This window comes from Cornus florida, unplaced genomic scaffold (assembly GCF_030987335.1).
Source record: "Cornus florida cultivar Cherokee Brave unplaced genomic scaffold, ASM3098733v1 CherokeeBrave_3.0.0_Hap2_Chr11, whole genome shotgun sequence".
NCBI classification, from domain to species: Eukaryota; Viridiplantae; Streptophyta; class Magnoliopsida; order Cornales; family Cornaceae; genus Cornus; species Cornus florida.
The window spans coordinates 138,000,100-138,027,494 of NW_026775581.1; the positions used below are offsets into that span (position 1 = coordinate 138,000,100).

The 27,395-nt window shown below is 36.6% G+C and overlaps 1 protein-coding gene across 2 annotated transcripts; it reads left to right on the top strand.

Moving 5' to 3' along the window:
* Positions 1-10,608: 10,608 nt before the first annotated feature.
* LOC132286320 (uncharacterized) lies at positions 10,609-26,763 on the top strand. 2 transcript variants are annotated; one of them, XM_059788641.1, is made up of 5 exons: positions 10,609-11,066; positions 11,530-13,899; positions 25,314-25,441; positions 26,303-26,451; positions 26,606-26,624. In XM_059788641.1, the coding sequence occupies exons 1-2, from the start codon at positions 10,887-10,889 to the stop codon at positions 13,792-13,794; spliced, it is 2,445 nt and encodes an 814-aa protein (XP_059644624.1). In that variant the 5' UTR covers positions 10,609-10,886; the 3' UTR covers positions 13,795-13,899; positions 25,314-25,441; positions 26,303-26,451; positions 26,606-26,624. The 2 variants fall into 2 exon arrangements, with proteins under 2 accessions (XP_059644624.1, XP_059644623.1); XM_059788640.1 differs by having other exon boundaries at positions 26,303-26,763.
* Positions 26,764-27,395: the final 632 nt, after the last annotated feature.

The following is a 27,395-nucleotide window of genomic DNA, read 5'->3' on the forward strand; positions in this document are numbered from 1 at the left end:
TCATATTAAACCTTGAGAAGTTGTATTTTGTTTTCCTTGATAACATTATTCCCTTTATGAGCAGCCTTGAGAGAATCCCATATTTCTTTAGCTATATTGCAATTTTTTATCCTTGTGAACTCTTGTTGCTTTAGAGTACAGAAGAGATCATCCCTTACTCTTCCATAATTTCCTAAAGCAGCTTTATCATCTGTTGAGGGGTTGGTTGGATTAAGAACCATAAAACCATATATGGTTTCATTCCATACATTATAGGACTGAGACATGAGAAAAGCTTACATCCTTGTTTTCCATGAATCATAATTGGACCCATCAAAACTAGGTGCTTTATTTGTAACCTGACCTTCTTCCATTACACAATATCTTCTATAAGTTGGTTAAAACCTTAAAAGGTAGACCAAAGCTCTGATACCAATTGATGAACCAAGAAGGGGGTGAATTGGTTCTTGTATAAACTTTTCTTCTTTGTATGATCAATACAATATGATGAAGATGATGACAGATTCAACAAGCTTTCACACACATACAAGTACTCAGTGCATTTAAGAGAAAAACCCTCTCAATAGGGAAAAACCTTGGTTCTTAGCCTCAGCCAATAAAATATCCACTAGTTGTATGCAAGTAGTTACACACTCAGCTATCTCATTCTCTACACACACCCTTATATAAGATGAAACACTAGCTTTCACAGCCTTTACAAACACACTAGCACCACTAAGTGCACTCTGCACTCCCCCTGTCTTAAACAACCCTGCTTGGACTCTGTAAGATCTCACAACTCACCAAATATATATATATAAATATGTATTACAATAATACTCAAGCTATTACATAAGATAAGAGTGAATAATCAGCTCACAATATCAATACAAACACCTTGTCTTCATTCTGTTGAAACTAGGGTTTGAGGGGTAAAATAGGAATTTTGTGTCCCACAAACTCAGAGATGAAATCCAAAGCCTTGTATCTTCATTATAGACATGCTCAGATGATAATGAAGATGAATACAACATGAATACAAAATTACAACTTATATATAGGCTCAGTTCTGCAGAACCTTTAAAAACTAAGGTTTCACGAGGTTAAATTCTGTATTTACCTTATTTATGTGCAAACCTCCAAAAGCCTTGATTCAACTATAGAAACTTGTTTAGATGATAATAATGTAACTTATATAGCAAGAAATAGTGATATTAAGTTCAGATCAACAAGTTAAACCAGAAAAATAAGCTAATACACAGGTCTGAGACATCAAAATCAAATGTAGCTAAAAGATGGTCATAAACATACTTTCTACAGATGTAAAATAATAAGTTATATTTGCCTCAACCTTGTCTCAGCACCACAACAAGGTCAAACCAAAATTAAACCTCCAAACCAGCTTATGCACCAATAAAAATTACTACAACAGACCTCCATTTGATCATCTACTCTTATGAATTCTTTGAGTGTATTTATGAGCTTAAATCAAGCTTTGATTATTTCAAATAATATCAAAAATGTGTGTTCATATTTAGCTCTTTTTTCTCTTCAATTCAGCTTTGACGTGAATGTCTTTGTAGTGACATTTGTCAATATACATTGCCTTCTGTAGCTGAGACTGTGATTACTTGATTAACCTGAGAATATAAGCAATTAAACACAATATACCATCATACACAAGTGTATTATGATATAATACATGTGTAAAAAGACCTAATTGCCCCTGAAATGCTCTGTAGCCAGATATCAACTTATGTGCTAGGGCATGTAACCCTAAATGGCCTATAAAATGAGCCTTCAAGATAATGTACCTTCCTTAGATCATTTGAATAGTCTTATTAACCCTATGGAATGACCATGCTACCCCTAAAGATCAGTAATATGCACTGTTCATGCCAGAATCACTTAGAACACAATGTAGAAAACCTGTGATGGACTTTTTGACATTTAAAAGGGCAAACCCTAAATCAAAGGTGGGACTGTAATACCTCTAATTTTCATGGCATTTATTTATTTATTTATTTTATTGCATTCAAATTAATTATGTGACTAATTGTTTGTTTGCTTTTAGTTATTTTATTTTATTTAATTAAATAATGTGGCTAATTATTTATGTGCATTTATTTATTTGTTTTCATTCAATTTAATTATTTGGCTATGTGTGGTGTGTTTAATTCTTAAATTGTTTGTGTTTAAATAGTTTATTTGTGTAGCTAAATGCTTTATTATTTTTATTTAGTTAAGATTTGGGCTTGTAGTATTTGGACCAACTAGATGGGTCTTGGACTATTTGGAAGTGATCCTAGCTGGGTTTGGATCTTAGGTCCATGGGGATGAGGATAATTCCAATGTCTTAAAGCCCTTGGGAAGTCAAACTGAGTCTTGGCAAGGAGTGGGTGCAAAAAGGAAGTTAAGCTGAAATTTTCCTACTTGGATCGATTAGAGATCGATCGAGCCAGACTTGGATCGATCGGTGATCGATCGAGCAAGACCTATGATTGATCACGCCGTGATCGATCCAACCTTAAGTGTGATCGATCACGCTTAAGGTTTGATCGATCGAACTTGTCGCAGAAGCTATACAAAAGCAGATCTAAAGCTCATTTTGAACCAACTCGAGCTGTGCTTGAAAGAGGAGATCCTTGAACCGAGTTCTGATCATCCTAGAGCCAAAATCCGACCATATGTAAGGGATGAAGCCTCCTTTGGAGGAGGATATACGGATTGGAGTTCATGAGAGGCCATGCTTTGAAGACTTTATCTCTCTTGAAACCCTCTCTTCCACCATTGAAGACCTTAGGTTGTGCTTGGAGATGGGGACTGGAGCATCGATGTTCATCTTCGTCATCTCTATGGTTACTGATTTCTTCTCTTAAGGATTGGATTAAGCTCTAAGCCAAGTATTGTATTATTTGTTTTTAATTTTGGGGATTATTTGTGTAGATTGTTTAACTTTATGAATTATCTTTGGTTATACTAAGATTTATTATGTGTTTAATTCTTCCATTAGTCTTCTTATGATCTTTACATTGTCTTATGTATTGATTGTGGTTAATTGATCTCAACATCTTCACTTCTTGTAGTTGTGTGGATGATAGTTAAATAATGGTGCTTAATTGATGTAGTTGCAATTGGTTTGATAGTCCATACTTAGATTTGATGGGTTGTACTACAACATTAGTGTAAAAGTAGGTAGGTAGACAATTCATGCTTAGATTTGATGGATTATGCTTATTGATGCAATTTATATATCTTCTTGACTATGATTGTGTGCTTGTAGTCACAATTCTATTGTTAAACAATAGTGCTTTATTGATGTAGTTGCAATTGGTTTGATAGTCCATGTTTAAATTTGATGGGTTGTGCTACAAGTGTAAAAGTAGGTAGATAGACAATTCATGTTTAGATTTGATAGGTTATGCTTATTGATGCAATTTACATTATTCGTGTGATTATCGATGTGTGCTTGTAGCCACAATTCTTTTATTGCATAAGTATTTTTCCAAATTTAATTGCAATGGTACATTTACAAGGCCAAATGTGGAGTTCATAACCTAAGTATCTCAATATCTCCATTCTATTATCCATTTATCATTTATTTTATTTGTATTTGTTTATATTGTTTAGTTTAATTAGGATTTTAAATAAACTATCTTTTCTAATAAATCATTTGTTCACTAATTTTAAATTGACTCAAGCCATTGGTCCCTATGGATGATCCTAACTCGCTATGCTACATAATAGTAGTGGTTTTATAAATGTAAATTTGGCTTCTAAAGCTTCTAAAACCACATTCACATTGACATTGTGAAGCGACCTCTTGCAAAGAGCCAGTCAAATTTTGGCGTCGTTGCCGGGGACTACGGTTTAATTGATTTAATTTAACCTTAGTGATCATTTGATGGTTAGTTTAGGATTTGTGTATATATTTTGCTTATTATTTATTTTTGGGCATTTCTAGGTACTTGTTTGAGAGAGGAGCAAGCTTGGGGATCATTACTTTGCTTGGAACCTTTGTGAGCTTTATTTATTGTTCAATAATTGGTCCTTGTTGTGGCTATTTACTTTTGCATTTTTTTTTTTTGTGTTGATTTGAGGAGGACGGGATCAATTTCTATGGATGAATTGTGTTGTTGATGTTGTTGTTGCTTCAGTGTGCTTTGTTGTATCACTTTTTAATTTTAATGGCGAACAATAATGAAAAGCATCACCCTCCTCATGAACCACAACTTTTGCCTAATCCTCCACCTAGGGCTCTCAAGCATTACTATACTCTTAAAACCATGGTAAGGAAGGAGTTAATAAATTTGTTGGATCCAGGCTAGAAAGTAGCATCCGGTCTTGCTAGAGACGTTAAACTTAGCACTCATGACACATCGTGTCTCTTTTAGGACTTAGATTTTGTAGGTTTTCATATGCATTTTCATTTCCGTAGGTTAGTTTACTTGCATTTTGTTTATTTGTTTTTCTTTTATCTTTTGCAATTGCTTCCATGATTCATGCTTTCATTGAAAAAAAAAAATTTATTGGATCAATCGAACTTGATGTTGGATCGATCAAAAGTTTCAAATTTTCAGAACCCCAAATTGCATGCTCTTGGTCTCACCGTTCAAGTTTCTCCATGATCGATCCAATAGTACCATGATCGATCCAATTTCTCTATGATCGATCGAGATTAAAAAAAAAATATTTAAAATCCTGTGCGATCGATTCAATTTCTCTATAATTGATCGAGTTTAAAAAAAAAAAAAAATTTTTAAACTGGTTTAAACTGTTTTGCCCTTGTGTGTAGTCATGTATTATCTTTCATATTTTCATTTTTTATCCCGGGCTTGTTCTCATCTCTCTCTTTTATCTTGTTCTATATTGCCTCAAAGTGTATTGTTTGCTTATCCTTATTCCATATTCATATTGATGAGAGTTATGCTAGTGTGGTTCTTTCAGGTTTTGATTCCAAGTTTAGGGGTGTCTTCTTTCAAATTAGATCATTCTTTTGCCGGACTTCATAGGTTTTTGCCACTTTGGTATATTCTCCCATCTTTTCCATTGCTCTCATTACTCATTGAGGACAATGTGTGGTTTAAGTTTGGGGGTAAGGTAACTTTGTTGCATTCTATTTAAGTTCTGAACTTAAATTACATGATTGAGAATTGAGGTCCATTTTGGCTATGATTTTTATCTTTTGAAGCATAGATATTGCTTTAAAGTAACAAGTTTTGAAAGTGTAATACTTCGTGTATGCTTTAGGATGCCATTTAGGAGTAAAATTTTAAATTTTTGATATCATGATTGCTTTTGTGGTACACATCATCTTGCTTGTTAAAAATGTTTTGAGGATTGATTCTAGAGTACTACATTTGCACAAGCGTACACTAGCATTCAATTTGTGGCATACATGCTTAGTTGATTCTTGTTTTGGTTATATCCTATTTAAGATAGTAAGCTTTGAAAAATCTTCATTCTTGATAAAATGACCTTGCATGTTAAATAACAAACCCTTTTCACCGAGTAACCAGGATTCGTGTCTTATTAGGCATTGATTCTCGCGTCAAAAGGCGAAAGGCCCCAATAAAAAAAAATAAAATAAAATGAGCACTCTCACCAAAAGAGGTGAAGAGTTGGGAAATGAAAAGTGAGAGTTGTTTTGATTTGTAACCAAATTTATTTGAGTTATTAAGTCCTTAGAGGTGTCTTAAACCCTAATGCCCTAAAGTCGTCCGGTTTGGGAGCCATTGACCTAATGCTCTTTACACAAGTCTTCTAGAGAGCTTAAGAGATGTTTATATTACACCATACTCTTATCTTCGATTCCATTGAAAAAAAAAATGAAATCAATCAAAAAAAAAATTGTTCAAGTAAATAAAAGGTTCATTTAATGTCTTGATGATTGATATTTAAAATGTGTACTAGTTTGAGGCTGATTTGTGATATTTACATTGATTTTGCTAAGATAGTAACATATTTTGATACCGGTTCACTCAAAAAGGATGCTAGAATTGATTCGTTTTGCATGATTAACTTGCTTGATGTGTGGGGACCATATTTGCTTGCATGATGTTGAAATATTGAGAATAGCTTAGAAATTGTTGAAATTTGCATACTTGAGGTAGCCTTCTCTCGACACTTGTTTGAAATGTGTTAATGCTTCTTAAGTGAGAAAGAGCCTTTAATGTTTGTGGGTTTCATTTCTAGAAACCCTCACTAGACTTCACTTATCCACTAGGGGTAACCTAAGGGTTTAAAAGGCTTGTTGCATGTGCTAAATGCAACCATGATCCCTATGAAAACGGCATTATCTTTTTATTACTTTATTTATTCTAATTGTATAGTTATTTCTTTTTATTTCGTTTTTTGTTCATTACTAAGGAACTAGCAATATTTAAGTTTAGGGGTGTGATAAGTGCTAAAATATACACATTTTATCCCCTAATCTTAGGTATAATAGAACATTTATCTATCTTTATTTTCCCGTTTTAGTCTTAATTTGTTTTATTTTTTATTTTAGGTTTATAAGGCTTAAGCGAGCTAATTCCAATGTCTTAAAGTCCTTGGGAAGTCAAACAGAATCTTGGCAAGGAATGGGAGTAAAAAGGAAGATGAGTTAAAAATTTCTTACTTGGATTGATCGGAGACGATTGATCGAGCCAGACCTGTGATCGATTATGCTGTGATTGATCCAACTTTAAGTGTGATCGATCCAACCTTAAGTGTGATCGATCACGCCTAAGGTTGGATCGATTGAACTTATCGTAAAAGCTATACAAAAACATATCTAAAGCTCATTTCGATCCAACTCGGGCTGTGCTTGAAAGATGAGATCCTTGGGCCGAGTTCTGACCATCCTAGAGCCAAAATCCAACCATATGTAGAGGATGAAGCCTCCTTTGGAGGAGGATATGTGGATTGGAGTTCATGAGAGGCCATGCTTTGAAGACTTTATCTCTCTAGAAACCCTCTCTTCCACCATTGAAGACCTTGGGTTGTGCTTGGAGATGGGGACTGGAGCATCGATGTTCATCTTCGTCATCTTTATGACTACCAATTTCTTCTCTTAGGGCTTGGATTAAGCTCTAAGCCAAGTATTGTGTTATTTGTCTTTAGTTTTAGGGATTATTTTTGTAGATTGTTTAACCTTGTGAATTATCTTTGGTTGTACCAAGATTTATTATGTGTTTAATTCTTCCGTTAGTCTTCTTATGATCTTTACATTATCTTATGCATTGATTGTGGTTCATTGATCTCAACATCTTCACTTCTTGTAGTTATGTGGGTGATGGTTAAACAATGGTGCTTAATTGATGTAGTTGCAATTGGTTTGATAGTCCATGCTTAGATTTGATGGGTTGTGCTACAACGTTAGCGTAAAAGTAGGTAAGTAGACAATTTATGCTTAGATTTGATGGGTTATGCTTATTGATGCAATTTACATATCTTCTTGACCATGATTGTGTGCTTGTAGCCACAATTCTATTGTTAAACAATAGTGCTTTATTGATGTAGTTGAAATTGGTTTGATAGTCCATGCTTAGATTTGATGGGTTGTGCTACAAGTGTAAAAGTATGTAGGTAGACAATTCATGCTTAGATTTGATAAGTTATGCTTATTGATGCAATTTACATTATCCGTATGATTATCGATGTATGCTTGTAACCACAATTCTTTTATTGCACAAGTATTTTCCCCAAGTTAATTGCAATGGTACATTTCAAGGCCAAAGGTGGAGTCCATGACCTAAGTATCTCAATATCTCCATTCCTTTATCCATTTATCATTTATTTTATTTGCATTTGTTTATATTATTTAGTTTAATTAGGATTTTAAACAAACTATCTTTTCTAATAAATCATTTGTTCACTAATTTTAAATTGACTTAAGCCGTTGATCCCTGTGGATGATCCCTATTCGCTATGCTACATAGTAGTAGTGGTTTTATAAATATAAATTTGGCTTCTAAAGCTTCCGAAAACACATTCATATTGACATTATGAAGTGACCTCTCGCAAAGAGCCAGTCAACGGCATCTCGAAGGTCGCTGGAGTCAGAGAATATATCAAAGAAGAAGGAGTTTGGGTTTTCGGTCCGAAACCCGTAAGGCAAGTTCTTCGTTTTACATTTCTCTCTTAGATCTCGTGTTCAATATGTCTCTAGTATGACTTTAATTAGGGATGTATAAAATAATTAATGAATCTGAATTCATGATTAGATCGGGCTAGAACAAAGTTATGAATTGGTACATGTATATATGTACGTATGTTTGTATGTTCTTAGTGAATCAAAGGATTTGATTTATGCTAAACTTGTTTTTACATGTTGAATTGTTTATAATTAATTACTGTATGTTTATGGGACTTAGAAGCATGTTTTTGGACCCTAAAAAATGAATTTATGAATTCAGATCAGCCATTTCGAGCTATTTTCCCATCACAGGGCTCGAGCGCTGATTCTGGGAAAATAGCACTCGAGCGCTGTTAGATAGGGCTCGAGCGTTGTTCAACACTTGAGCACTGTTTGACAGGAATCGAGCGCTGACGGGTCTGGTTTGGTTAAAAACACCCTGAATGACCCCGGTTTGATTTTTTAAGGCCACGAACACTAAATAGGGACTCAGGAACAGTGGTATGTGGATTAAATGGTATGAAGTTTCGGTATGCATGTTAATTCGGATTTTATTCAATTATTAATTTGTAAATTGAGTACTTTAACTTGTTCAAGCATTGGAATTTAAATGTTTAGCATGGTATATGATTGTAATCATCTAATTTGCTTGAATTACAAGTTATCAGAATCGTTCATGGCCGGAGTTAGGATTTTTATGGTTGATGTATGGAACATTAGTAACTTATAAATGATTCATGTAATTTAATAAGGTTCAATTGTTACACTAATTACAATATTTGATAATGTGACTTAAATCATATTCATGGCTGTTTTTATGATCTAATATTTGATCTATCTTTGTTGTACGTGAGACCATTGTCAGGATATGGTTTTAGTATTGTATTGATATTGATGAACCGACTAATAAGTTGGATCCTTTATTATTTATACTATTGTCAAGATATGGCTATGTTGTTTATTGTGCCATTGTCTAGATATGGCTACAATATTTTTATATGTGGCCGTGCCATTATCAAGATATAGTTACTGTATTTTATGTATAGTTGTGCCACTGTTAGGATATGGCTAGATATTTATATTATTTTGTGTACCACAATACGAGCTTGAGGTCTCGTAATCAGTGGTTAGGATTGTGGTGTATATTCCCAGTTGAGATGGGTAATTGGATATAAGGATGTGTGTGCTCTAATAAAAGGAGGATTCATAACCACCTTGTGTGCGTTTTGCATGAGATACTCACTATCCGGTTGAGTCTGCCCTTAATCCAATGAGAGTCTTTAGTGTGTATATATATTTCTATCGAATATGTAAATATTGCATGAGTTAGCTAGGGATGTAGCGCTCATCAAGTCTCTGTTTGGGTTGTTGTAGAAAAGATTTGTTCGTGAGTTTTGACACACCTTTGTTATATTTTTCAGGTCCTCGTCAGTAGCAGACCTAGAGGTTGATTATGCAGAGCAAAGACTACTATTCATCACTCTTTCGGTGTCGTCAACGTAAGATTTTCCACTATATCTTTTTTATTCAGTTTTAGACCTTTATTATTATTTTTAATTATGGAATTTTATTAGGAGTCCATGATACGGATTTTGCATTCTGAAGAATTATTAACGTTTGGGAGTTATTGGATTTATTTAGAGGATTAATTATTCATTACTTAGTTTCCTTTTCAGCGATATTATTTATTTATTATTTATCCTTTTGTATTATGTGTTTATTTATTATTAATTGTTTGATGTCTCTTAGTTTTGGGCGCGGACTTGATCAACACGTGTCTCTGAAGTTGGGGGTACCACAGGGACCAACACCGTTGAGTTAATTGTGTCGTACCACAGGGACCAACACTGTTGAGTTAATTGTGTCGTGTTTGGGTTAGAGTAATTTAACCCGTTTAACTATATGTGTTGTACAAAAATTTGTATTTAAGTTCTAAAATAACATCTACACTTGTGTCTTATAGTTTTCTTTTTTGTAGACTATAGACTATATAATTTTTCTTTTTAGTAAATAAGTCATTAAACGGATTACACGTTTAACTCATTTAATAAATATGTCGAGTTAGTGCTAAGGGTTTCTCACATAAATATTAAACGAGTCATATTCGGATTAAGTTATTTAGTAGAATATTCTCATATTGATATTATGACCCACGAGCACTAATTAACTATCGACCTTGTCATATATTTTTTACTAGGGTTCCCGACATAAATATTAAACGAGTTATATTCGGATTGAGTTATTTAGTAGAATAATCTCATATTGATATTGTGACCCACGAGCACGAATTAACTATATGGACGTTGTCATATATTTTTTATTTTGTTAATGATTAATAATAATAAAATCAAAATAAATAATGCAAATTTTTTTTTTTTTGGGGAAAGGTTAAATAATGCAATTTTGTATATGGAATATTATTATTATTAAGTGAACAGTGAAAATTCAATATTGCATATTGAATTTTTTTCGAGTACTACTAAACTTTTAGAAGTTCGCGCTGCTGTACTACGTATAAAAACTAGAACTGATGATGGGCCAACTCAAGAGCAAGAGCCAGTCTATTTGATAGCAACTATCCATTATCAACCACCCTAATCAATCAAATTAGGGAACCCAATCGAAACCCTAATCAATTGATCGTTATTTTCCTCCCTAAAATCCGTTCTCTCGCATCCTCAATCTTTCAAATAAGCCAATTAGAATTTCTACCTTGCGCTCCATTTGGGTGTCGCTTCCGCGAATCCATCTTCACTCGAAGAGAAGTCTTCACTGTTTGACGAACCCAATGTCGAGAGACAGCAATGACCGATTACCGATGGAAAACTTTAGAGCTGCGGTTATGGAAATGGCAAGCAGACATCCAAGCAAACCCTTAACGGAGGCGCGAAAATGTCTAATTGATAAACGCATCCGAGAGTTCTTCGCCCACACGCCCAGCCCTCCTGATCATCCCCCTCACTCTGCGGTAATTATTTCTCAATTTTTACATTCAACGACTATATATACATATATATTTATATATATATATATTTTTGTAGATATCATACATGAGTGATAAAATTGTAACTTTAAGCTGCGAATGATAAAATTGGGACTTTGAGCTGGTTTTTTAAATTATTGTTTGTGTGTGAAGACCCAGATACATGAATGCATGATTGTATTTATTTTGAGGTGAAAAAAAAAAAAAAGCCAACATCATTAACTGAATTGGGGACTTTGAGCTACAATAGAGTAACTTTCTTATTTTTTAAATGTTCAAATATGGACAATCTAGGTTTGGTGGTTGGAAAATGAAAGGTTATAGAGGGTTGGTATAATTGCTCTGCTTTTGTCTGTTTGTAGTTATTTTACATACGCGTGTGTCTGTGTGTTTGTTGCTTTGTCTGTGTTGATGGACAAAATCTTTTGGGTGGTGTCATGTTGCGCAGATGATACACGGGGCACTTCAAGAGTTGAACGAGGAAGGTGGTTCTAGTGAAGAGTCAATATCAAATTTTATTAGAAAGGAGTATAAAGAATTGCCATGGGCACATTCTATATTCTTGAATCATCATCTGGGGAAACTTTGTGTGAGTGGTGAGATTGTTTTGACTCGTGACAATTCTTATTTGCTTGCCGGTGCAATCATGAAACAAAAACCTAGCTCTACACGTCATTCTAAGAGGAAGGAACTTAAGAGAAAGCAAAGCAAGAAGCGGCGAAGGGAACTGGGTTGTCCATGTAACAAACAAGAAATTGAAGCAGAATATCACTTGAAAGAACAAATGGAAGTGATTGAAGAACTGAATAAAGCACTAGAAGATAATACTGAAATGGTTGACAAACAAAATCAAGTTCCAATCGGTGAGATGTTGCAATCCTGTGATGATGGTGAGAAGGGTGATGGTAGAAAATTAAAAGTGCTGCCTGTTCAATCTCTTGGGCCCATTATGGAAGAAGAAATTGGAGCGGAATATCAGTTAGAAGAATCAAGGGAAGGGATTGAAGAACTAAATCAAGCACTAGAACATTATACTTTTGACAAACAAAATCAAGTGTCATTCGATGAGATGTTGCAATCCTGTGATGATGGTGAGAAGGGTGATGGTGGGAAATTAAAGTTGCTGCCCGTTGAGTCTCTGGGGCCCATTATGGAAGAAGAAATTGAAGATGAATATCAGTTGAAAGAACCGATGGAAGTGATTGAAGAACAAAATGAAGCATTAGAAGATGAGAAGGATGATGATATCAGTGAGATGTTGCAATCCTGTGATGATCGTGAGAAGGGTGATTGTTGGAAATTAAAGGTGCTGCCCGTTGAGGCTCTTGGCTCCATTATGGAAGAAGAAATTGAATCAGAATATCTATTGAAAGAACCGATGGAAGGATTGAAAGAACCGATGGAAGGGATTGAAGAACAAAATCAAGCATTAGAATATGAAAAGGATGATGATATCAGTGAGATATTGCAATCCTGTGATGATGGTGAGAAGGGTGATGGTAGGAAATTAAAGTTGCTGCCCGTTGAGGCTCTTGGGCCCATTATGGAAGAAGAAGTTGAATCAGAATATCAGTTGAAAGAACTGATGGAAGGATTGAAAGAACCGATGGAAGGGATTGAAGAACAAAATGAAGCATTAGACTATGAGAAGGATGGTGATATCAGTGAGATGTTGCAATCCTGTGATGCTGGTGAGAAGGGTGAGGGTAGGAAATTAAAGGTGCTGCCCGTTGAGTCTCTTGGGCCCATTATGGAAGAAGAAATTGAAGCAGAATATCAGTTGAAAGAACCGATGGAAGGGATTGAAGAACAAAATCAAGCATTAGAAGATGAGAAGAATGATGAAAGTTTAAAGTTGCTGTCTGTTGAGTCCCTTGAGCCTATTATGGAAGAAGAGAAAAAAGAATCTTCAGAGGAAGAGCATCCGATGAAGAGTCCTGGAGAGGAAAATTCTGATATCGTTGTTTTGCAGCCGGAACAGCAATTAGATCTTCCACTTCCTGAAAAAATTTCGGAACTAAAATCAACAGAATTGAGTTACACACCGGTTCAGCTGGAGCAGCGGACACAGGAGAAGCCACAATGTAGGCAATTACGGCCTCGACCTCCTAAAGCTGGATCACTGACAGATACAAGTATGACCGAATCCTTGCCCTCACAAAATCAGCATGAGGTGCAGGGGACGCAGGAGAAGCCACATCGTAGGAAATTACGGCCTCGACCTCCCAAAGCTGGATCACTGACAGATACAAGTATGACCGAATCCTTGCCCTCACAACATCAGCATGAGGAGCAGCGGACACAGGAGAAGCCACAACGTAGGCAATTACGGCCTCGGCCTCCCAAAGCTGGATCACTGACAGATACAAGTATGACTGAATCCTTGCCCTCACAACATCAGCATGAGGAGCAGCGGACACAGGAGAAGCCACGACGTAGGCAATTACGGCCTCGACCTCCTAAAGCTGGATCACTGGCAGCTGCAAGTACGACTGAATCGTTGCCCCGTCAACAGGAGCAGCTGGAGCAAGTGGAGCAACCAGAGCGTCGAGGTCCGGGGAGGCCTAAGAAGCAACGGGAGCAGCTGGAGCAAGTGGAGCAACCAGAGCGTCGAGGCTGTGGGAGGCCTAGAAAGCAGCAGGAGGAACCAAAGCAGCAGGCGCAACCAAAGCGTCGAGGCCGGGGGAGGCCTCCTAAAGCCCAAACCAACTAGTAGCATAGATATGAAGACTCAATGAAGTGGCAGCACAGCAGCCCAAGAGTTGGGACCTGGAAGGTTGCTAAAGCTGGACTAATGAATTCAAGGACAGTAAATGTGGTAAGTGAAATTTTGTACTTTTGACTAGCATCAACACCATAGTGGTTGCTGTGTGCAACATAGTGTATGTGTAGTAGAAGTAGAATTTTGAGGCTTCAACTGTGTTCTGTCACTGGCAATCATCGCGTAGTTAATTTGTTGCTGCTGTATATGGTTGGTTTGGATTCCTTTAGATTTGTTGATGTTTTGTGTTTTGTGTTTGGATTCTTCTTTCCATGAAAGATAGTCACTTAGGGTAGGCTATTCAGTGGAAAGAAGATAATCACTTAGGGTAGGCTATTCAGTGGAAAGAAGATAATCACTTAGGGTAGGCTATTCAGTTCTTCCGGTTAACCTTTCTTGGTTTAGCTCCCGGAGACCCAAAATTTAGAATTGCAAATATGGACTAAGAACTCAGAAGGGGAATTATCATTGCACATAATAAATAATTATAACTAATTATTTGAAAAACAAACAATTAGATTAAGTAAAATACATATCAGCAAAATTCTCATATGAAGATTCTTCTTTTTCCTCTCTTATAGTCGGATTTAGAATGATGGAACAAAGCCATTATCCATGTTCTGCCATTAGTGTTGTCGATAGCATCTGCTCCACTTCAAGTTCTTTGTTCTCTTTTCAAACCGGCCTTTGATCCGGGGCTGGTTTCTGCATAGGCCTTTCTTGAGGCATATCCGATTGTCTTCTCAAACTTTCTTATCTTCTTCTCTCTGTACCTTAGGACTCTGGCTTCTCTGTCCATTGGAGGGATCTGAATGGGAGTGTTCGTGAAAAGGTCAATTGTTTCCTTTGGGAGGCCTTGGGTGCGAGATTGAGACATCGCTCATTGTAGGTTCCGGTACACGCCAACATCCATGGATGAAGTAGAGATCTGATCACAAAATTACATAAAACCACAGAGTCGGTTACAAATTGCATGAAACTTTTCATTGGGATGATTGAAGATTGACTGTTCATTTAGAGTTTTTGATCACTTAGGAAAAGAAGATAATTTAAAATGTGATATTTTTGTCATGAAACCAACAGAAAAGGTCTTCCACCAGCCTTGCCAGACCCTTCTGTTATCAATCAAATTGAATCCATTCTCAAGTCCCTTGAAAAAGGTAAAGTTAAAGTCAAAGAAGAAACAGATGAGAAAGTTCTCACTGTCATCAATTATCCTAACAGTTCTGATAGTTCTTCTTCTAATAATACCAGTTACCCTTCTGATATTCAGAAAATTGAAACTGCTTTCTCCAATTTTGAACTCAATCGTCTTACCAACAAAAGAGTCAACCCTACCAGTCTTACCAAAAACTGATATCCAAGACCCACTCCTCCAGACCTCCAATTTGAGGAAAAGAATATTCAAAATCTCTGTCTCTTCAGATGAACTCTATGAATGGAATATAGATGGATTATCTGAACAAGAAATTTTGAATAAATTAAGTCATATTTCTATGGTCGCCAACAATTATGTCACTACCCATAATCTCAGTCAACCAGAAATTGTTGATTTGCTCACCTCAGGATTCTCGGGAATGTTAAAATCCTGGTGGGAAAAACATCTCACTGAAGAATCTCGCAATAACATTAAAAATGTTGTTCGAAGGGATGATAATGGTCTTCTTATCTTTGATGAAGCTATAGGACATGGTATCCCTGATGGAGTTAATACATTAGTATACACCATAGTTGACCATTTCATAGGTACTCCAAGTAACATCACCTCCAGGATATATGACCAACTTACCAATCTCACTTGTCCAACCATGAGTGATTTTTGGTGGTATAAAGATATATTCTTATCTAGAGTCATGCTTAAAGATGATAGTAACAAACCATTCTGGAAAGAAAAATTCATTAATGGTTTACTCAATCTCTTTGCCCATAAGATTAGAGATACTCTAAGTAAAGTCACAGGTAGTATTGATTATGATAACCTTACTAATGGCAATATCATCAGCTTAATCCAAAAGGAAGGATTAAGGATGTGTATTGACATGAAAATTAGTAACCAATTACAAGATGATAGGAAAAGAGCTAAATATGAAATGGGAACCTTTTGTGAACAATATGGTCTTCCACCCGTAGCTCCCTCTAGACGAAACCCCAAACCTCAGAGGAATAGTTACAAAGGTTATCGTAAATATTACAAAAACAGGAAACCCGTCTTTTTAAAAAATGAATATTATTCTCAAAAGTCTAAACCTAAAAAGAAATTTAGTAAACAGACTTTTAAGAAAAAGACTAACCCCGCTACCACAGATATTAGTAAAGTCAAATGTTGCAAATGTGGCCGACTAGGTCACTTTGCAAAAGATTGTTATGCAAAGAAAAAGATCAGTCAGTTACAAATCTCCAATGAAGTTAAAGAATCCATTTATCAAATTCTCTAGTTAAAAGATGCTGATGATAGTAGTAGTGACCCAGAAGTTAGTTCTTCCTCTCAATCATCTGATAATTCCCTTAGTTCTCCCAACATTACCTTAAGATGTAAAGATAGTTGTTGCAATCCGAATAAGTCACTTAATGTTCTCACAAAAAATGATGAACAAGAACATCTACTTATTGATTTAATCAGTAAGGTAGATAACCCTTAGTTAAAAACCTTATATCTTAAAAAACTTAAGGTATTATTAGGCAACTCAAAAACTGAACCCCCAACAGTCAGTAAACCCAATTTTAGTCTATGTAAAACTTTAGAAAGGTTTAATAATAAGCCTAAAAAGGTCACTATTCAAGACCTTCAAGCAGAAATTAACATAATTAAAACTGAGATTAAAAATCTCAAGTCAGAACACCAAGTTATGAAGCATAATATTCAGGAGTTAAACGTGAATCCTGCCTTTTCCCTCACAGGAAAAGAATCATCTGATGAAGAAGTCTCTGCTCATTCAGAAGCCTCTAAAAATTCAGGATGTTCAGAATCTTCTAAAAAACTCCAAACTTTAAGTCACATTTCATTTCAAAAATGGTATGCTAAAGTTACCCTTATTATCAACAAAGATTTCAAACTTGAAGTCGTTGCTTTGATTGATGCAGGAGCTGATCTTAATTGCATTCAGGAAGGTCTTATACCAACTAAATACTATGAGAAAACCTCTGAAAGGCTAAGCTTAGCTAATGGAAGTAAAATGGACATAAAATATAAGTTATCTAAAGCCCATATTTGCCAAAACAATGTATGTTTTAAGACATCCTTTGTCTTGGTAAAAAATATGACGGATAAGCTCATTTTAGGAGTTCCATTCATCTACCTCCTCTATCCCTTTACTACTGATAATGAAGGATTAGTTACTCGACCTTTTGGACATGAAGTTCAGTTTAAGTTCCTTAGTCCACCGTCCAGGAAAGAATTAAAATCTGTAATTGATTCCTCTGTGTCCAAATCCATAAACCTACTTCAACGTAAAACTCAGCAGTTAGTATTTTTAAAAGAAGAAGTTAATTACAAACGCATTGATGATCAGTTAGCTGATCCAGTGCTCCAAACAAAAATTCAAGATTTTGAACAACAAATTAAAAATACAGTTTGTTTTGATCTTCCAACTGCTTTCTGGCACAGAAAAAGACATTCTGTGAAGTTACCTTACATTAAAGGCTTTAGGAGAAGACACATTCCCACTAAAGCAAGGCCTATCCAAATGAGCCCTGAAGTCATGGAATTTTGCAAAAAGGAAATGTCTAATCATTTACGCAAAAAGATCATTAGAAAGAGCAAGTCTCCTTGGTCATGTCCAGCTTTCTATGTCCAGAAAAACTCTGAAATAGAAAGAGGTGTTCCTTGTCTAGTTATCAATTACAAGCCTCTAACTAAGGTCTTAGAATGGATTAGGTATCCTATTCCCAATAAAAAAGATCTTATTAGTCGCCTTAGTCGAGCAGTTATTTTCTCCAATTTTGCCTCAGGATTCTAGCAGATTCGCTTTCGAAAGAAAGATAGATACAAAACTGCCTTCACTACTCCATTTGGTCATTATAAATGGAAAATAATGCTCTTTGGATTGAAAAATGCTCCTAGTGAATTCTAAAATATCATGAATGATATTTTCAATCCTTATAGTCATTTTTCCATTGTTTATATTGATGATGTTCTTATTTATTCCAAGTCAATTGATGAACACTGGAAACATTTGAAATCGTTTCTGGCAACAATTCAAAAGAATGGTCTCGTTGTTTCTGCTACAAATATCAGGTTTCTAGGTTACCATATCTATCAAAGCCAGATTCGTCCTATTGATAGGTCTTTTCAATTTGCTGATAAATTCCTAGACCAAATTTTAGAAAAGTCACAACTTCAGCGATTCTTAGGGTCTCTAAATTACATTGCTGATTTTTACAAAGATCTCCGTAAGCAATGTAATCCCCTCTTTGATCGTCTTCAGAGTAATTCTCCTCCATGGACCTCTGTCCATATTGATATAATTAAATCTATTAAACGTTATGTCAAGTCATTGCCTTGTATTGGCATTCCAATTACTGATTCTTTCAAAATAATTGAAACTGATGCCTCTGACATTCGTTATGGTGGCATCCTCAAGCAACGAGTCAGTCCAAATGCACCTGAACAATTAGTTCGATTCCATTCCGGTGTTTGGACAAAAGTACAACGTAATTATAGTACTATTAAAAAAGAAATTTTATCTATTGTTTTATGTATAAGTAAATTTCAAGATGATATTTTAAATCAAAAGTTTCTAGTCAGAGTTGATTGTCAAAGTGCAAAATATGTTTTAGAAAAAGATGTTGAAAATATTGCTTCTAAATAGATTTTTGCCCGATGGCATGCTATTTTAAGTATATTTGATTTCGATATAAAATATATCAAGGGAAGTAACAATTCTATTCCAGATTTTCTTACAAGGAAATTCTTGCGGAAATTTGATGGCAGACCAGCAGCCTCCCCTAAGGCCCCAACTAGTTAAACCATTCGATATTTGCTCTGGCAAAGCCCCAGTCACCAGATCTCAGTCACAAGCACGAACTTCTGCACTAGCAGTCACCAACAGATTTCAACCTCTTGCTTCTCCATCAACCTTTAAGTCAGCCCTGGTCAATCCTCCACCAGACCCTTTTCAAGTCCAAGTAAAATATCAAACCCAATCCCAAGTTCAAGTCACAACTTCAAAGAAACCCCCAAGTCCCTATATTGAAAAACCCGCTAGTTCCTTGTTTTACATTGAGCCATACCTAAGTCACATCAAAGATCCACTTGAGTTAGCTCGCTCCTAGTTCCCAAGTAACCTACACTACGCTCCAAGTCATCCTCTTAAAACTCTTCGGTTTTACAGAGATATCATGTACAATACTAACTCCATCACAGTCAAAACTACTTATGATAAATATGATTCTTCCAAAGTCATTTACCATTCCCTGTACATCTGTCGGATAATTTCTATGGAAGAATGGGGCAGTCATCCTTCCCTACCCCAGCCATTACCTGATCACACTATTCAATTTACCTACTATGATTACATGACAGCCTGGTCATCTGTGCTCCTATACCAAAATGAGTCATTTACTCATTCATGGTTTTTTAATTTTGGTAGTCAATTCAAAACTCAGATCCCTACCTGGTTCCTGAAATGGTGGTTTCTTCATGGGGCTATTCCAGAGATTCTCCCCCTCTCCCTTGCAAAAGAAGTCAAATACTTTTCCACTGTCCACAAAGTTAGCAAACATGGTTCCCAATTTCCAGTCCTTCTGTTATTTTGCAGCAAATACAAAGTTCCGTGGATATTCAAATGGCAATATGATATCTAGGACAATATAGTCATCCGTCGCTTCTATGTCAAATGGTGGGACATTTTCAAATTTGACAGGATTATTGGGTATGTTGAAGGTGATTACCCCAAGCAATCCTCAGTCCAAGTTACTTCACAAACACAAGTCACTCCTCTTGCAATGACAGTCATTCAACGGAAACAGCCTTCCCCTACTAGTTCTGCTGTTTCCACAAAGCCACGAAAAAATACGTCCAAGTCCGAACTTGAAGAGCTCAAGAAAATGGCAGCTTCATTGACAGATCGCATTCAAGTGCTATCCAGAGATGAGGAAGTTGAAGAAGAAGCTTCCTCTGCTGCTACTCCAAGTCACCAAGTCAACTTATATGATGACTCTGTCTTTCAAGACAGTCAGAATCCTTACGAAGATCCTTTCTAAGGATTCATCAGAGAAAAGTCAAAATCACTATTTGGTCAAAGTTACTATTTGCTATAGTAAAAGTCAAGAAAGCCACGTAACCGGTCAAGGTCACTATTTCAACAGTAATTGTCGGCAGAATCACTGTTTCTACAGTACCCCGACATAATACTATTCATCTATAGTTAAAAGCTGTCAAAAGCAAAAGTTACTTTTCAAAAAGCCAGAATTCGCGTTGAAGCATCCTACAACAGTGCAGGAGCTCGGCTATAAAAGGAATGCTCAGTCTCATTGCATTTCAGGCTTCATTCGAGAGATTTCAGGCTTCATTACATTTTCTTAGTTTCATATTGTAATATTCGGTTCAGTTCTAAGTTTTATTTTCTGAGTGAAATACAACATCAGTATGCTGTATACTTCAGACACATATCAGTTACATTAGTTTGTAAGTTATTTTCAATTGTAATTTCTGTTATTAATCCAAGTCTAATATTCAGTTATTTTATTTGTTTTAATATTTATATATATATATACTATATATATGTTTGGTCGGTTATATACCGCTTTATCTAATTTAATGCTTTAATTGTTTTAAGTTAATGTGCGCTTCCCCTTTGGTATCAATTAATCTTCCACTTACATACAACTCTTTCTGCGAATTCGTATCTGTAGCATAGTCACCCATACCATGATTCAAAAAGCTGAAAGAATCATTCGCCTCTACCCTTACAGGTGGCAAACAATTAAGGCCTTTCAGAGCTACACAGAAACGAAGCTTTTTAAGCGGAGCCATAGCCGAAGCTGGTCAACTGAAAATGAAGATCACGCCCCACACAAACTGTGACCCCCTCAGACGATTCCTTTACAACACAAGCAACTGGGTCAACATACCAGGGAGAACAGGCCTGTAGCCAACCGTCCCTTCCGTAATCAATCCAGGCTCAACTTCAGGCGCCGATGGCTCAACTAGTAACACACAACCCTTCTTCGTCTTAGCACCACTCCTCAACACCCCACAAGGAGTAGAAGAAGAAAAAAGAGCAGAAGGAGAGCTCCGATCGTGAGGAACAGAGGACATACCTGGGTCGTTGATAGAAGGGGTGCGAGCGATTCACTTCTGTTTATTGTTTCGAGACCATCTATTACCATGGCAAATCATATAAGAGCCCTGATTTGAGAATCTAGAGCTTCTATCAAAACTAATTATGTTGAAAAGTCTTCTCGTCCGTGCTCAAACCAGCCTCGCCTGCACTAATCTACATCCATCTCCTCTTCTCCGGCGAGGTCCACAATCTGTTTGCAGAAGTCATAAGAAAGACGCAATGGAGGTAGAAGAACATGATCTGAATCGCTGGGCTTTATCAGGACCTTTAGGCTGGGCTTCGCATTTGGAAAAGAAATGGATATATGGTTGTTGGGCCCGCATTTGACCTTCCTCTTTAATTCATTAGTCTTGTGGCCCATAACACGGCGGAGTCCCAATAACCATGGCCCAATACTCAGATTAGGCCCAGCATAATCTGCATGAAGGGCATCTGTATAACCGCTTGCCCATCCACGTGGTTGGCCTCCAGTGGTCCGTTCAAAACGAGGGAAGCCTGAAAAGGAATGGAAGGGGGCGTTACACGTACAACTCGCGGGCCTCCTTACCCCACTAGCATACGGCGCGTTGAGGAACACGCGTCGCTGTCCTTGAGGGCCGAGGTGAACCTGCAACTGCAGTGAATGGCGACTTATTCCAAATCTCGTCTCGTTGGGTATAAAGGGGGGGACCATCAGTTGTGCCGTAAGAGGACTTCGGAAGGATGAGTGGTGAGGATTCCTCCGTCAAGGCGACCTTAAAGGCTACTCTCTGATCTTCGACAAAGACGAACTTCGGTATTGCACCTCCGGAAAAAGCGTAGAGAATAACTCTCTCACCTCCCGCCATCTCGTCCACCTCCACACCTCTGAAACCACCGCACATATCTCCTATGGATTCGAATAGCTTCTGGCACCATAGATGGAGAGGCAAACTGTACATCACCGCCCTACTTATCCTGTCTCTTGCTCTCACCACTGAACATCCCACCTCAAAATACCCAACATCAATTGATAGGATAGCGTCTCCCCATTTCTTCTTCCCTGAAACCAAGACTCTTTGTGCCTCTTCCTCATAAGGTAGTCTGAACAGAAGCAAACCGTCAGGCAGGGATGAAACCACCACCCCATACGATATCTTCCAAATCTTCATCGCCCACGACTCAATCCTCTAAGTGCTTCCCACGTCTCGATCAAAACGTCCGATTAGGCAGGATTTCAGAGCAGATTCACGGATCTTTGTACTTTGATGATCAACCCTGAACACCTTTCCGTTGCTAATTGAGAAACTTTTGATCTCACCGCTGAGGTTGAGGAATGGAAGTGTTGCCACATCGACAAAAGACCGTAGCATATCTCAGATCCACCGCTTTTTGATGAAGAACAACGAACCAGACAAAATAAAAGAAAAGAATCAGAAGATGCTGAGTGGATGACTCCGGCGTCTGAGAGGGTAGAGAGAAAAGTCATAGAGAGAAGAAACTCTTGATAATAACTCTTAGAAGAAACTTAGGACAGGGTGTTGGGGGTTCGACTTGATGCAATTCGCGAATTTGTTTTCCTAATTCGAGATTTCCATACGAATTTACTTTATACAGCTAAATTTATTAGAATCCTATTGATATGGAACATCTATATTACCATATATGCATTTATTACTTACACTATTACTCAATATATACATTAATTACTAAAACTTCGCGTGTGCCCTAGTTGTATGGCATTGCTATACTATCATATATATATATATATATATATATTAATTATACATGTTTGAAAATATACCACTTTTAAACTTCCCAATTGAAGAATATTACAAATAAATCACACATTTATTAGTGAGAAAAGTTGGCTAATTTATTATATATATCATTAATGGAATAAATAATGATGAATATATTTGCATTTGGATTTAAATAAAAAAATAAAAATAAAATATATATGTCATGACCTGATAAAATTTTATTTAAACCTAATATACAGACGCTCCCGCTTTAAAAAAAAATTAGACTTTGACGCTTTCGCGCTCTCACTTTCGCTCCCGCTCTGTGTGACTTAGGTTGCACGTCCTTGATGCTTTCTGCTGTACTTGTCAAAATAGAAAACATAGGACGCAACCTATTGCTCTTTCAATTTTGGTAAACTTGATTGTTCCCCTTTTCGACTTGAATGTTTATTATAACATTCTGGTTCACTGATTTTCTTATTTGGTATTTAGATTTTATTAAAAGAAACAGGCTTACAAGTACAAGGGGCATGCCCCAGGAGAGAAGAAACAACTCAAAAAGGAAAATGACAAAAACAACAAAGGGACATGGTTGATAGCCAAAGCAAGAATATACAAAGCTAAGGACTGGACTCAATAAGAATATTTAGAAATGGAGTTATACATAAACGACATATTCTAGCATGTATACTCTAATTTTCCAAAAATACTCTCAATAGAACTTCTAGTTCTCCTCAAATGGATCTCCAGCCTGATGCGCAGTCCACCAATGCTCACCTACATATGCAGTTCCTCTATTATGTCTTCAAATTGAATAATAGCAACTTTTTCCTCATTAAGGGTCAATGGTGAGATGAACTTCAGTATAATCCATCAATCTTATGTTTGTTCAGGTCAAGAAACTCTGGCCAGATTCGTTATTCAGATTTCAGTTGCAATTTAGGACAGCCATAACTGTTAATGGCATGTCCCATAGCCCATCCACACTACAGAGAGGCAGGGTTTGCAATCCACTTAATTAATAGGACTAAAGTTCGAATTCGTCATGCAACAGTTGCTATATTCACACATAGGGATGGCAATTTGACCTGTCCACCCTGCTTGGGTTGGGGAAAGGACTTTGAATAGGGTTTGGGGCGGGTACAGAAAAAGATGACAAAACCCGATTTAGTTTGTAGTCAAGATGAGTTTTATTCTATTAAAAATAAAAACCTTCATGATCTCATCAGTCCCCCTTTCCCTCCGCCCCCTCATGATCTCACCAGTCATTCCCATTCGCGGAGCAACAGTTGGCGACTTGTAAGTGTTTTTGTGTGGTGATTGTTTGGTCTCCAAGACTTCTTACCCGTGGTTTGCTCATTGCTGAAGATCACCTTTCAACAATTTATAAATGCTTTTGTTTGGTAATCGTTGGCCCTCCAAGCCTTCCGATCAGTGATATGCCAATGACCAGTGATCTTTGATCTTCCAAAGCTGTGAGCCTCCACATCTCTCAAGGTTCTCGTAAATTAAATGGGAATGGGCTAGACGGAGCGGGGACAGGTTTTTGGACTCTCTTCAAAAGCATTGATGGGATGGGAAAATGAAACCCGTACCAGGGTTGGGATGGTTATGAAACAATGTATTTTGTTTAGCAGGGCAGGGTAGGCCCAGTAGGGTTTATGGAAACCTGGCCCAAACCCGCACCATTGCCATTCTTATTCACACCCTTTAAAGATGTTAAGAAACCGTCATCTTGTAACGCTCAACTGATGTGGCAGATACCAAGTATTATGTTTTTATGTAATAAGTTCTAATATAATCAATTTCAAGAGGTCATTGCTAGATGCATTGCTGAAGCTTAGGTTGCAAATTTCGAGAAGGAATGAGTCTCAGATCAGTCACTTCATGCAAAACAAGAAGTTTATTGTGTCACCTATAATTGGCTCTCATTTCTAAAGAGAGTGACTCGCACATTTAGAAATGCCTCAGCACATTCCAACTCTGTGATTTATGTTAACCTACATATACAAAACCACATATTAGAGTATATAGAGTACTATAATCCTGCTGTCTTTCAGATTATAGAAATTATCAGCATAACAGGTGACAAAAAAAGCTTACGAGAACTGGAAGGGAGAGTAATTTTTCCTATAAAAAGGGAATGCTCACCTTGGGACTCGGGTACTTGGTGAATCAACTTTAAAGTGTTTGATATTGATATTAATATTGCACCCAGAAAAAAATTAAATGATGTGCGTTCTGATAGATACAACCAGGTTTGTTTAATGAAAACATGTATCTCACTCAGGAGAGGTCTGTTGGGTTCACCATACGTAGTAAAATATGCCGAGCGGAGTAGAATGCATGTGCAGTTTCTTGATTCACACCATAATTTAATCCAAGGAGATGACTTTCTTTTTTCAATTGGAAGCTTTATGAAATTTTATATATTGTGAGTTGTAATTTGCTGGAAATTGTAATTATAATTATAATTTTCTTTCAGACCATTCCCATTTTGATCTAGTAATTGAGCGCCTACAGCAAGTTGCAGCCCAGGAAAGACAGAACAGTGGAGATGACTCATATGGCTTAACAGAAGAGCAGGAGGTGGAGTTGACTCCCGAAACTAATGTATGGCTCTTTACTTATTTCTTATTGTTGTGCATGGGTAAATAGCAGGTGTGGTTTAAGATTGTCATGGAAATTACATATATGCATGTGCAGCGTGCAGACTATATATGTAGAGTACATTCATACAAGTACAAGCTTTTTGTTTCTTCCATTCACTGTTAGTGGATCTCACCTAAGATATATTTTGAAGAATGTTTTAACTGTTTTTTGGAGAATTTTGACAAATGAGTTCATTCTGTTAAAGTCATTTGATCTGTTCAAGCTAATGGCATTCTTTTAAATTGTTGCATCCCATGTAAGTTTTTAGTGACCAATGATTTCGTACATTATTCGATATCCTCTCAGTATTCCTCGTTTGCATTATTCTCAATCCAGGCCATTAGTGCTTATTGGTAGATTTTTTTCTAGAATAGTTATTCATTTCTTGTTAACATATCATTATATTTCGCCTTTTTGGCTTAAATGATATCATATATGCGAGCAAGAGGTTAGAAAAATTGCATTTGTAGGAAGGCCGAAAATTGGGTTATACCAGAGCTTTTGGCTCTAGCCTGTTATTGTGGACACAGATCTTAATGTGAAGTCAAATAATTAGGTAAATGAACTGTTTTTTCAGATAACTTCAGGTAACCCAACCAGAAATTCATTTAAATGCAAAATGATTGGCTAGGACTAAATTGGTTTTTAGTGCTTGTGGCCTTTTGTTATTCTGCCTCTCTGACCTTTTTAAGGATTTGATTTTTTTCTTCTCAATGCATGTATGGCTGGTAATATCATTCTAGTTTAAGCCTCAATAGTTAATATGGTTTGGTCTTCGTAGTAATGACCTGATTCTCCCCTTTTAATGATTGATTTGTGCAGGAGATGGCAAAATTTGAGCAGGTTCAGGAAAAAGTTGAGGATATGGAACCCAATTTATCGGAGGTCCAGAGTCCTGTGAAGTCTTGTGACAGTGAAGATGACTTGTATAGATGGAGTGAATATAAAAGTGAATTCTAATGATGGAATGCGTGATACTTCTGTTACTGTGACATAGTTCATTAGTCATTTTTATTTATGCTTCAGCAATTAATGTATAATACGGAGTATAATCTTTTGCTATGTTGAGAATTTCAGAGCTTTTGTTCCCAACTGATACGAGTCTCTCTTATTCTCTTTCGGCAGATACGATGTGGAAGTGGATATATACTATTTGTTTGGACACTCGGATGAACTCCGGATATGTGCAAGCAATTGCAAATCATACCATATATATCATTTAAGTTAGGGTGTTTTTGCACCTAAAGAAAATCAAACATAGCGGTGGAGACTCCTTATTTATTCATCTACTGAGCCATTTCTAGACATTATTCTGCTTATGTGTCATGAAGCATTTTTTTTTTAACTAGGAAGGAGGGGGAAGGGGAGGATGGGGTGAGTCGAACTTGGACTCCCACACAATTTAGCGGAGTGCCTCTACTAACTGGGTTACTCAGCTCACCCCATGTGACATTAAGCTTGGATTTTTTTTTTTTTTTTTTACGATGATGTGCTAGACTAGAAACAAATCTATGAGGTATTTTTCATTTCTTGTTACATTTTACTCCTTTTTCTCTCAAAGCATGAGTATTTTTCATCGCATTTTCATAACAAAACACTCTGCTTTTTAAAACTTCCTCAAAGGCACTTTGAATAAAGTCATTCATATCTACAGCCTCGTGGGACTCCTCTTGGCCCACCATTCTGTTCGGATCTTCTTTCATTTTGAAGGCACCTAGAATAAGGTCATCTTCTCGTTCATTAAGACACATATCGGCTTTAGGATCACTTTTACCACGTTCATCGTTCCTTTAGACATGCATCATCTTTAGGATCGTTGTTATCACATTTCCATATTCCTTTGGACACGCAATGTCTTTAGGATCATTTTAGCCGATTCACCCATCCACCAAGCACGCTCGTTCCTTAAACAAGA

Coding starts and splice junctions, on each gene's coding strand:
- LOC132286320 (XM_059788640.1), top strand. CDS start 10,887: ATGTCGAGAGACAGCAATGACCGATTACCGATGGAAAACTTTAGAGCT. Junction 11,067..11,529: donor ATCATCCCCCTCACTCTGCG/GTAATTATTTCT, acceptor CATGTTGCGCAG/ATGATACACGGGGCACTTCA.